The sequence below is a fragment of the Candidozyma duobushaemuli genome (genome assembly GCF_002926085.2).
Source record: "Candidozyma duobushaemuli strain B09383 chromosome Unknown B_B09383, whole genome shotgun sequence".
NCBI classification, from domain to species: Eukaryota; Fungi; Ascomycota; class Pichiomycetes; order Serinales; family Metschnikowiaceae; genus Candidozyma; species Candidozyma duobushaemuli.
Window position 1 is genome coordinate 3,158,739 of NW_020289895.1, and position 11,534 is coordinate 3,170,272.

Consider the following 11,534-nt stretch of genomic DNA (forward strand, 5'->3'; position numbering starts at 1 on the left):
ACTATTTACAGTAGCGAATGTTGGTGGAGTTAGCATGCTTTGTAAGGGTAATCGAAGCTGTTAGTCTTGAGCTTCCACAACTTCTTCTTCTTCTTCGTGACAACATGCTCGGCAAATACCTCGTCACAGTATTTCTTTTTCCATTTGCGGATGAAGGATGGGTCCCACAATTCACTGGCAATACCCAAATCCTTGCAACACCTCATCAAGGCATTACTCTTACACCCCTCAAGCGCAGTTGTGAGCTTCTCTTCACCACCAAAATAGTCTTGTTCTCCTCTTGCTACTGAGACTAATCTGCCCTCACAGATCAAGGCGTATTCTCTGCTGACCTGCTTCGGAGTTATGTATGTCTCGGTTCTGGGTGCAAGTCCCCAACCACCGGGACCGAAAGCTTTGTTCAAGATTCTTCTGTATTTTATCTCAGGCAAATATAGGAGTCCATCTGGTTTGATTTCGATATCATCGTCTTCGATAGGAGCAAGTAAAATGTCATTTGTCTGTTTCGAGAATGATGCCTGTCCCAAGCCATGGAACGAGTCAGACCAATCGATATGGCCATTCTGGTTGGTTGAAACTCCGCCGATTGGGCTATCGTGAAAGGCAAAAGCTCCGGTAGACTTCGATGCATCGTTATTCTCCTCTGAAGCTTCACTTTTGGCATCGGTTGAAACGGTCTTTTTGACAGGCAGGACTTTACGCACCATGTTGAAATTTCTGGTTAGCACCTGCAGCAGCCTTATGCCACGGAGAAGGTATCTATTGGAGGCAAACATGGCTGACTTTGTTACAATGATGGCGTATCTAATGTTATGGCCTTGATATGGCTGGTAGTTGAGGTGCAGGATATTGGGCACGTGTAATGCACATGACCATAGTTTCAAAGATTAGCTTCTTCTGCTAGAAGCCCTCCTGATTTTTAGTGGCTGATGTAATTAGCGCACTATTCATCGCTCAAAAACACCTTTCGGGCGTACTCGCGGCTCGTATATACGTTAAAGTCTTTTCGATGCACATGTCTTTCTGGGCAATATATCCAATTGCCACAGAAAACTGCACAATGACAACCTAGTACCACCATCGATTCGGAAAGCTGTCATATATTCCCACAACAAAACATGTAGCTCCGATGCACCGACGCGGGCTGTGGTGATTTCCGCCGCAGAAAGCAGCATCACATAACCAGACAAGAAGAAATCCTATTCAACGTGTCAAGCACGTAGGTTAGCTTGCATCCACAATGCGACACGCTAGTGAACATTTCGCAGCCAGGATTCTGCCACATGAGTGCACCAGATGTGAGAATATAGCACACGGCTGAGAAGCCAAAAAAGTCCACACAAAGCATGTTTCTACCCGCTTTTCATTTGATCGGATCAACTACGACATTCCAAAATTGCTGCTTTGCTACCCAGAGAGGCACAGTTGGCCAAGCTGGTCAAGAAATTACGCACAGGCCAAGATCGCTACAAGGCAGGAAAGATACAGGGCACTGTAGTACCAACATTGTCTTGTAAGGCCCAAGCTTTTTAAAAGCACACACAAGACATGCCTGTCTCGCTGGGAGAGCGAGGACCTGGGATACTCCTTTCGATGTTCTTGGCGCCGTAGAACTTTATTAAGCACCCGCTCGCTCGTGGTGTTGTTCTAGTAGCACCCGGTCTTTTTGCAACCATTTACATGAAATACACTCGTTTCTTGCTAGCGCTTCTTCTGGCCAGCTTTGCCGTCGCCGACGTGGATATCCAGAAACCCGAGTCTGGCCAAACCTTTGATGCCTCCAGCGGCCTGGTCACGGTCGACATCGAGTGGGAGGACGATGTTGAAGGGTTTGACTTCTCAGACCTTGACAACGCCAACCACTACGATATCGTGCTCATGACGGGAAATAACGAAAATATAGGCACTGTCAAGCAGATTGGCACTCGTATCTCCAACACCGACCGCTCGTTTGCTGCCGAAATCGACAACGACGTTGGTCCCAACGGATACTACTTCTTCCAGATCTACACCCAGTTCCCCAACGAGGGCTACACCATCCACTACACCAACCGGTTCCGACTCACAGGCATGGAGGGAGGAAAGCTGTCGTTCACATACGCCAACTCCCTTTTCTCATACACTGGCGACCAGCCTTCTCCTCAGTGGAACGCTGGTGGTACCGCCTTGAAGGTTGAGACTGAGTCCTTCTCGCTCACATACACAGCACAGTCTGGATGGGTCAGATACGCTCCCATGCAGCAAAACCCAACGAGTGCCGTGACACAAACAACATACAACTCGAGATACGAAACGTCCGACTACACGGCGTACTCGACCATCAGCCATTTCCCGGACGCCTGGACCACCACCACGGCTTCTAGAACATACACCATCAAATCGAGAGAAAACACCCAGCCGGTGAATACCTATCCTACGTACTGGTACCCTGCATCTTCAAGAATCCGTCTGGCTACGCTTTCCGATGCCAGGAGAAAGAGGTGGTTGTAAGAGGTTGCACTGAAGGGTTGGGCTGAGCATGTTGTGGTGAGAAAATATCGGCAGAGATAAAAATAGAAGTGCCCGAAAAGACGGCCTGCTCCAAACAGCATTCACAAAAACTTTCCAGAAGAAGTATCTCCATGGTGTCTCAGGTATTTCATTTTTGGCTTTAACTTTTGCTAGTGCCGGAGATCTTGTTCCTTTTGCGGTAGCAACTCACTGGACTTGGCACTATTGAATTTGCACCCAGTGCGCAACACAGCCAATAACGTCGGGTGAGTCCAATTTGGGACTCACAAAGTAACAGAAATTTGATGAATTTTTCTTTTTTAAAAAACGACAACTATGAAATGTCTTCCCCCACGAAGCACCCTGCCGTTTGGATCTCAATATCCTAGCATTTAGCACAGCCGGCGTCTCAATCACGGCCGCGCTTTTCTGTTGCCTAACAAAAACAGCTGGAGGATAAAAAAAAAAAAAAACTCGCGAGTATATGCCTGAGAAGCCTGCCTGACACAGCCTTATTTTCGTGGCTTCTTTGTTTCTTCTTACCCAAGCAAACTCTTGTCTTTCACGTCAACCAGGTGACGTTTCTTGTTGAATTTTTGGCACTTTCCAGGAACCATTTCCCCGGCAGACCACGGCTTGCATCCACTCGCTCCCAGCAACCTAAAGATCATTTCATAGCTCTTTGAGCAAACCATATCACACCATGCAACTCCTTATTCTTGTTGCCCTTTTCTTCCTCAAGTTCGTTGTGGCCGACGTCGACATCTCGGATCCATCCTCAGGCGACTCTTTCAAAGTCCTGGGCGGTGTGGCCAAGGTCAGCATCAAATGGAAGGACAGCTCAGACGACTCGGACGACTCAGACTCCCTTTCCAAGGTCAAGTCCTACGCCATCGTCTTGTGCACTGGTTCTAACAGTAATATTGGTACTGTTACCACGCTCGAGAAGTCCTTGCTGTCTAAGCTGACCTCGTACGATGCTGAGATCAAATCAAACGCTGCTCCAAACGGTCAGTACTTCATCCAGGTGTACGCCGTGTTCCCTGACGACGGCTACACCATCCACTACACTCCAAGATTCAAGTTGACTGGCATGTCTGGTGAGACCAACACATTTACATTCCCTGCTAGTTTGTTTTCCGTGACGGGTGACCAGCCTTCGCCCGTGCTCCAGGCCGCAGGCGATAACACTGATGTGAACTCCAAGTCTTTCTCAGTCACCTACACTTCGCAGACCGGTAAGACCAAATACGCTCCAATGCAAACCCAACCAGCCACCACTGTCACCGCTACTACATTCTCCAGGAGACACCCCACCTCGGCATACACCCCATACAAGTCGATCAGCCCATCGCCCAACGCATTGTCCACCATCACTCCTGGCTGGGACTACTCTGTCACCTCGAAGGTGAACACGGCCTCGGTGGCTGGCTACCCTACGTACTTTTACCCTGCCTCGTCGCGGGTTAAGCAGGCCACTCTCAGTGCACAGAAGAAGAGAAGATGGCTCGACTAGTTTTGTTTCGTCATATTTAGGTAAATTAATAAAGTTATTGGTATCACCTCGTCTGTGGCTTCCCATGTCTGTGGATTCGCTTTTATGTTGCCAGTGAGCCGTTCCACTTGGAGTGCACTTAGTCATATCTATACCTCTGCCATTCTTGTCGATAAAACCAACCCGTATGTTCAGAAGGCTACTGACGGCGACAGTGACGTTTTTCCAGTCTTTCTTCCTTCAAGAGAGTCAGCTCTCTCTGGCACAAAAATGGGTGTTGGGTTTGGTTAATCTAGCTGCTGTGGTGCTTTTTTGGGTCCTGTCCTCGTTCCTCGTTAACGATCTATTCGAGACAAAGATCTATCGGAAACCGTTCTTCATAACATGGATCAATACCTCCTGTTTCACTTTGTTCCTCATACCGTACATGAAGTACGAACGTCTCTCGGTGAATGGCTTTATTGCCGTTATTCGCAGATCTTGGAATCAACAAAGGTACACACGTCTTAGAGACCAGGAACTGCTGCCTGAAACGCCGAATGAATATGGTCTGCTGATGGAGCAGCTATCTACGGCAGAGCCCCCACCGGAAGTCGTCAAGCCTGCTGATGAGGAGGTGCCAATGATCGAAACAATCAAACTTTCCCTCCAGTTCATCGTGCTCTGGTTTCTGGCGAATTTGGTGACCAACTCGTCGCTATCATACACTTCTGTTGCGTCTCAGACGATTTTGTCCTCGACATCGTCATTTTTCACCCTTATCGTGGGACACTTCTACCTGGTTGAGACGATCAACAGAAACAAGATCATTGGGATTCTTCTTTCCTTTGCTGGTGTTCTCATTGTAACAAAGATTGATGCCTCAGACTCCAACCAGACCCCAACAGCCTCGTCCCCAATGCTTATACTATGGGGCAACTTTTTGGCTCTAGCTGGAGCACTCATCTATGGTGTGTACACCATTCTCCTTAAAAAGAAGATTACCGTTCCCGACAAGCGGAAGGAGCGTATTTTGAACACCCATCTTTTCTTTGGCTTTGTCGGGCTCTACTGCCTTGTGTTCCTCTGGCCCTTGATCATCATTCTCCATTTCACTGGCCTCGAGGAGTTCGAAGTACCAAAAGGCCTGTACGTTTTAGCGCTTCTAGGTGCTAATGCCTTCATTACGTTTATTTCCGACTTTTGCTGGTGCAAAGCTGTGCTTCTCACCAGTCCCTTGACGGTCACAGTCGGTCTTTCGCTCACAATTCCGTTGGCGATGATTGGCGACTGGTTCATTAAAGGCTTCCATGTGAACGCGTGGTACATCTTCGGTGCTGCTGTAGTCACCGTCGGGTTTATGGTTATCAATAGAGACGAAAAGGAGGAATTCGTGGGAGAGGACCCAGAGGAGTCCTCCTAATCGATGAAATGGATGAGACAAGATGAGTCAAGTGTAGCACTACAAATCAAAATTACATGAACAGCCGATCTAATAGAATCACTTCCTTGGCCAATCGCGGAACTCAATCTTTAATTAGCTCCGAACTGCTTATTAACTTTCCCATCTGGAGGACTACCTTGGTGCACCAGTATCTCAGCGCGAACCAAGATATCATAATAACAGTGATGATAGTGCTTTTGCATATTCTATTGGCATGGGTGGCTTTAGTGGCTGCAGAAACAGAGCAAGCGCTTAAGCTTACGGAGCTTTCTTTGGCCCTGCCTGACGGCATTATCGCCATAACTAATGGCGACCTCTCTCCTATATCACAACCGGATAGAGAACACTACACCTTAATAGCAATTACGTCCACTGATCCAAAACACAATTGTGAGTCCTGTCGTGATCTTAAGGCGATGCTTCCAGGAGTTTCCAAGGCTTGGTTTGCTGATTACATGTGGTCCAACTACCTTTTCTTTGCAACAATTGACCTTGCAGATGCATCCAACAAACCGGTCTTTGATTATCTTAAATTGAAAACAGTGCCACAGGTCTGGCTCGTACCACCTTCATCGGTTGTTGCTATGCATACCAAGAAAGAGCGAGTTGTGGACGACGATGGTAACACTGTCTATGGAAACTATGAGATTCTCCTTGAACCTCATGCCAACTTTGAAATTCCTGATGCCAGTCTTAATACACAGACTTTCCAACTTGCAGACTGGCTTGCTCATACGGTCCAGAAGAAAATCATGCTCAGGCAAGAACACCCGTTCATGAAGTTTGTGACTACATTTGGTCTCACCTTCGGTGCCATTCTTTACATCAAAAAACGCGGACCAGGCTTCATCACCGGCTCGGTCAGCAAAGCCCTCATTTACAAGATTATAACGCTTACCACGCTTCTTGTCATTCTTGGTGGCTATTCTTTCACTGCCATTCAGGGGATTCCCTTCTTGGCCAGAGACCCAAAGGGGAACATAATGTACGTTAGTGGCAGCTTGTACTGGCAGTTTGGTGACGAAATCGTTCTCGTGGGTGGTAATTACTTCTTGCTAGGAGCAGCCCTCGTCTTCTTGATCTACTTAGGTAGATACGAAGTAGGCCCCGACACGGTGATCTCCTCCGAGCCAGCAAGACTCGTGCTTACCATCATTGGCACAGGCGTGCTTTATTTGTTCTACAGCTCTCTCACCAGCATGTTTTTGAGGAAGGATCCGGGGTATCCGTACCACTTGTCCAAGCTTTTTTAGATAATGCCTGCGGGCCCATAGACTGCGCGTCGCGTAGAAGATGCACATAGATATCTAACAGAACACCTTCCTTACGGCTCATGTCCATAGAAAAAAGGCCGCTGGAGCCTGCTTCGGATTCCACAAAGAAGCCAAAACTCATTACTGAATTCTTTGCTCAAGCCAACAACAAGCCGACGCGTAAGCCGAAAGTAACCAAGACTAAAGCTACGGTAAAGGCCGATCTCAAGAAGGATGAAGTGAAGCAAAAAGAAGAAGTCGTGAAAGAAGAAATTACCTTGACTGCTCCATCCGAAAATGGTAAAACTATAGATGCTCATGCTAAAAATGGCCTTAAAACAGACCAACCTGACTATAGTGCCTTTCTCGAGGAAGCCGGTTTCAACAAAGATGAATGGATCAACACGCTTACAGAGGAACAGAGACAGCTACTTGACCTTGAAATCAGAACATTGCATATTACATGGCTCGCATATCTTCACAAAGAGCTCACTAAACCGTACTTCTTGAAACTCAAGCGCTTTCTTCAAGTGCAGATGGGAAACAAGACAGTATTTCCTCCACCCAAAAGCATTTACTCGTGGTCTCATCTCACTCCATTGCCTGACGTGAAATGTCTTATTCTAGGCCAGGATCCATATCACAACTTCAATCAAGCCCACGGCCTTGCATTTCTGGTTTTGGAGCCCACTAGGCCCCCACCATCGCTTTTGAATATCTACAAAACCCTTAAAATTGATTTTCCCCTGTTTCAGATACCGGACTACAAGGAATTGAGCAAACAGGGCAGGCCTGGTGGAGGAGACTTGACCAAGTGGGCCAAGAGAGGTGTTCTCATGCTTAATGCTTGTTTGACCGTCGAGGCCCACAAGGCTAATAGTCACGCCAACCAGGGCTGGGAGAGCTTTACAGAAGAGGTTATCAAGGTTGCGATTAACTACGCAAAGAAAGAAAGAGGAAAGGGTTTTGTGATCATGGCGTGGGGTTCACCAGCTCAGAAGAGGGTGGCCAATTTCGGCGCCCAATTGAACTCCTCGGATGTTCCATTTCTTGTCTTGAGGACAGTGCATCCCTCCCCGTTGTCGGCTTCAAGGGGATTTTTTGATCTGAAAGTGTTCAAAACCTGCAACGAGTGGCTCTCAAAGAACCTGCTCCGTCCAATCGATTGGGGCTTATTGGAGGGAAATTCCGTCACTGAGTAAAACCAAAACATCTGAAGTGTTTACTATTTAAAAAACGATGCCAGGGTGAACCTCTCCTGGGATTGTCTATACAATTGACATGGCACACTCTATCCGTCAGAGATACTGATCTGCAGCCGCACAATGATCCAAAACGATGAGGCTAGCCTCAGGATATCAACAGTACGAAAGCGACGTCGATCCATGGCAAATAAGCTCGATTGTTGCTAACAACTTAAAATTCCCTCATTCTCCTTGCTCCCCCTCTGTAGCTCCTGTAGTTTTTCGCACCCGTTTGTAGCGCGTTAAGCATACCTGCGCAAGCCGCAAAAACACAGATGAGCGCAGGTAATAACCCCAAAGCCCGTACACCCTTCAAGGTTGAAATCCACCTCAACAAACCGAGAGACAAAATCATACACATTTTCAATTTTTACAAATCGCCTATTTTTTACATCACCAGATCCAAGCTCCATGGCCGGCAGAAAAAACAACTCCGTCGACTACGCGGAGTCCAGTGATAGTGAAGATGATAAACCTCAGATCGAAGAACCCGTTGACATTTCCTCGCTAAATAAAGAGGAGCTAGAAAGACGGAACAGGTTTTTGCTTAACTGTGATCCAAAAGTGGCCAAGGAGAATGATGTTGACGATTCAACGAAGAGGTTCAAGTACTTGTTGGGTCTCACTGACCTTTTCAGATATTTCATTGATATCAACATGTCCAAGGATCCCAAGTTCAAGAAGTTGATTAAGCTGATCGACGGACAGATCAACTTCAAGCAGCCTGCAAAGAAGCAAAAGAAAGGTCGCAGAAAGACTGAAAAGGAGGAAGACGCTGAACTTCTTGAGGACGAGGAACATATGGGGGACGATGCTGAACAAAGGACCGTTCTCACTGAATCTCCCAACTATGTCAAGAGCGGCAAGTTGAGAGAGTACCAAATACAAGGTCTCAACTGGCTCATATCGCTTTATGAGAATAGACTCAGTGGTATATTGGCTGACGAGATGGGCCTCGGTAAGACCCTTCAGACGATTTCTTTCTTGGGCTACCTTCGATACATAAAGAACATTGATGGCCCTTTCATTGTTATCGTGCCAAAGTCCACGCTTGATAATTGGAGACGTGAGTTTCAGAAATGGACGCCAGAAGTCAATGTCTTGGTTCTACAAGGCAACAAGGAAGAACGTCAAAAGATCATCAAAGAGAGGCTCCTTACTGCCAGATTCGACGTTTTGATCACATCTTTTGAGATGGTGATCAGAGAAAAGGCTCAACTCAAGAAGTTCCGCTGGCAATATGTCGTCGTGGACGAAGCTCACAGAATCAAGAATGAGTCCAGTTCGCTTTCTCAGATTATTCGTTTATTCTACTCCAAAAATCGTCTTCTCATCACAGGAACACCACTTCAAAACAACTTGCACGAGCTTTGGGCCCTTCTTAATTTCCTTCTACCCGATGTTTTCGGAGACTCAAATGTGTTCGATGAATGGTTCAATACCAACCAGGAAGATTCGGATGAGAATGATCAAGACAAGGTTGTTCAACAACTTCATAAGGTTTTGAGTCCCTTTCTTCTCAGACGTGTAAAGGCCGATGTTGAAAAGTCGTTGTTACCCAAGATAGAAACAAACGTTTACATCGGAATGACCAACATGCAGATTCAATGGTACAAGAAGCTTCTCGAGAAGGATATTGATGCTGTGAACGGTGTGGTTGGTAAACGAGAAGGAAAAACGAGATTGCTCAACATTGTCATGCAATTGAGAAAGTGTTGCAACCATCCTTACTTATTCGACGGCGCAGAGCCAGGCCCTCCCTATACGACTGACGAGCATTTGGTTTTCAATGCGGGCAAAATGATCATTCTTGACAAGATGTTGAAAAAGTTCAAAGCAGCTGGTTCTCGTGTCTTGATCTTCTCACAAATGTCACGTTTATTAGACATTTTGGAAGATTACTGTTTCTTCAGAGACTACGAGTACTGTCGGATTGATGGTTCTACTTCCCACGAAGATAGAATCGAGGCAATTGATGACTATAATGCCCCCAATTCCGACAAATTTATTTTCTTGTTGACTACAAGAGCTGGTGGATTGGGAATCAACTTAACATCCGCTGACATCGTGGTTCTTTTCGATTCTGATTGGAATCCTCAGGCCGATCTCCAAGCTATGGATAGAGCGCACAGAATTGGTCAGAAAAAGCAAGTCCAGGTTTTCAGGTTCGTAACTGAAAACGCAATCGAGGAAAAGGTCCTCGATAGAGCTGCTCAAAAACTAAGACTCGATCAGTTGGTCATTCAACAAGGCAGACAGTCTTCAGGTAACAGTATCGGTAACACAACTGATGATTTGTTGGGCATGATTCAGCATGGTGCCAAAGAAGTCTTTGAATCCAAAGGGTCCGCGATGCTTGATGACGATGTTGACGCTATTTTAGCGAGAGGAAGAGAGAAAACAGCAACTCTCAATGCCAAGTTCAACAAGCTTGGGCTCGACGATCTTCAAAACTTCACGTCAGATGCCTCAGTTTATGAGTGGAACGGTGAAAATTTTGCCAAGCGTGCCAATGAAGGTTTGGGTCTCTCATGGATCAACCCTTCAAAGCGTGAAAGAAAAGAACAGACTTACTCAGTTGACAGTTACTACAAAGATATGCTTAAAGCGCCGGGTGGACTCAAGCAGGGTGCACCAGTCAAAATGAGACAGCCAAAGGTGTACCACTATCAAGACCATCAGTTCTTCTCACCTGAGCTTCGTGACCTTTTGGAGAGAGAACAGCTTGCTTACAAGAAGGCTACGAATTATCAGTATTCAGCCGACGACTTTGGCGATAGTGATGAAGAATTCTTGAATGAAGATGATGAGAATGAAGGACTAGAGCGAGAGGAGAGATTGGCGCTCGAGCAAAAGCGAATTGCGGAAGCTGAACCACTCACAGAGGAAGAACTCGAGCTAAAAGAAAAGCTCTTAGCTGAAAGCTTTCACTCCTGGTCCAGAAGGGATTTCACCAACTTTATTCACTCGTCCGCTCGTTACGGAAGACACAATTACAAGGACATTGCGAATTCCCTCTCTAGGGACATCGAGGAAATTGAAAGATATGCAAAGAAGTTCTGGGAGTGTCACAAGGAAATTGAAGGACATGAGAAGTATGTTGCGCAGATAGAGGCAAGTGAACGAAAGGCTTTCAAAATGCAAAATCAACAAAGAATTCTCGCTAGCAAGATTGAGGAAGCTGAAGATCCGCTTGAAGAGCTCAAAATTCAGTATCCTCCGAACAACTCGAAGCGCATCTACTCAAAGCTCGAAGACAGGTTCATTCTTTTCTGCGTCAACAAGCACGGCATATTTTCTGACAGGCTAGGAGAAAAGATCAAGGAGGAGATCCAAGAAAGTGATCTTTTCAAGTTCGATTTCTACATGCTCTCTAGAACGCCACAGGAGATAAGTAGAAGAGTGAACACTTTGATGCTTGCGCTTGCTCGTGAGAACGATGGTGGTCTGGGAAAGAAAAAAGGAAAGCAAGCCAGCAGTACACCAAACGGCGCCTTGAAGCAGGCTTCAGTTGACCCTCTCTCGGATGAAGGTCATGTAAACGGCAACGGAAGCGCCAAAAGGAGAAAGCAGGTTGATCAAACAGCTGAAGAAGTGAAAAAGATCAAAACTGAGAACGACAATTGAAG

At 46.4% G+C, this 11,534-nt stretch overlaps 6 protein-coding genes across 6 annotated transcripts; 5 read left to right on the forward strand and 1 right to left on the reverse strand. All coding sequences in view use genetic code 12, as the record gives it.

Annotated features, from left to right (window-relative positions):
- Positions 1-29: 29 nt before the first annotated feature.
- MGM101 (Mgm101p) lies at positions 30-776 on the reverse strand (the record flags this gene model as incomplete). Its single annotated transcript, XM_025481330.1, has 1 exon — positions 30-776. The coding sequence occupies one exon, from the start codon at positions 774-776 to the stop codon at positions 30-32; it is 747 nt and encodes a 248-aa protein (XP_025335630.1).
- Positions 777-1,680: 904 nt separating this feature from the next.
- On the forward strand, positions 1,681-2,490 carry CXQ87_002838 (uncharacterized protein; the record flags this gene model as incomplete). Its single annotated transcript, XM_025481331.1, has 1 exon — positions 1,681-2,490. The coding sequence occupies one exon, from the start codon at positions 1,681-1,683 to the stop codon at positions 2,488-2,490; it is 810 nt and encodes a 269-aa protein (XP_025335631.1).
- Positions 2,491-3,193: 703 nt separating this feature from the next.
- Positions 3,194-4,006, forward strand: CXQ87_002839 (uncharacterized protein; the record flags this gene model as incomplete). Its single annotated transcript, XM_025481332.1, has 1 exon — positions 3,194-4,006. The coding sequence occupies one exon, from the start codon at positions 3,194-3,196 to the stop codon at positions 4,004-4,006; it is 813 nt and encodes a 270-aa protein (XP_025335632.1).
- Positions 4,007-4,172: 166 nt separating this feature from the next.
- Positions 4,173-5,387, forward strand: CXQ87_002840 (uncharacterized protein; the record flags this gene model as incomplete). Its single annotated transcript, XM_025481333.1, has 1 exon — positions 4,173-5,387. The coding sequence occupies one exon, from the start codon at positions 4,173-4,175 to the stop codon at positions 5,385-5,387; it is 1,215 nt and encodes a 404-aa protein (XP_025335633.1).
- A 206-nt stretch (positions 5,388-5,593) lies between these two features.
- CXQ87_002841 (dolichyl-diphosphooligosaccharide--protein glycotransferase) lies at positions 5,594-6,661 on the forward strand (the record flags this gene model as incomplete). The annotated part of the gene is made up of 1 exon (XM_025481334.1): positions 5,594-6,661. The coding sequence occupies one exon, from the start codon at positions 5,594-5,596 to the stop codon at positions 6,659-6,661; it is 1,068 nt and encodes a 355-aa protein (XP_025335634.1).
- Positions 6,662-6,741: 80 nt separating this feature from the next.
- ISW2 (DNA translocase) lies at positions 6,742-11,532 on the forward strand (the record flags this gene model as incomplete). The annotated part of the gene is made up of 2 exons (XM_025481335.1): positions 6,742-7,742; positions 8,313-11,532. The coding sequence occupies 2 exons, from the start codon at positions 6,742-6,744 to the stop codon at positions 11,530-11,532; spliced, it is 4,221 nt and encodes a 1,406-aa protein (XP_025335635.1).
- Between the last annotated feature and the right edge of the window lie 2 nt (positions 11,533-11,534).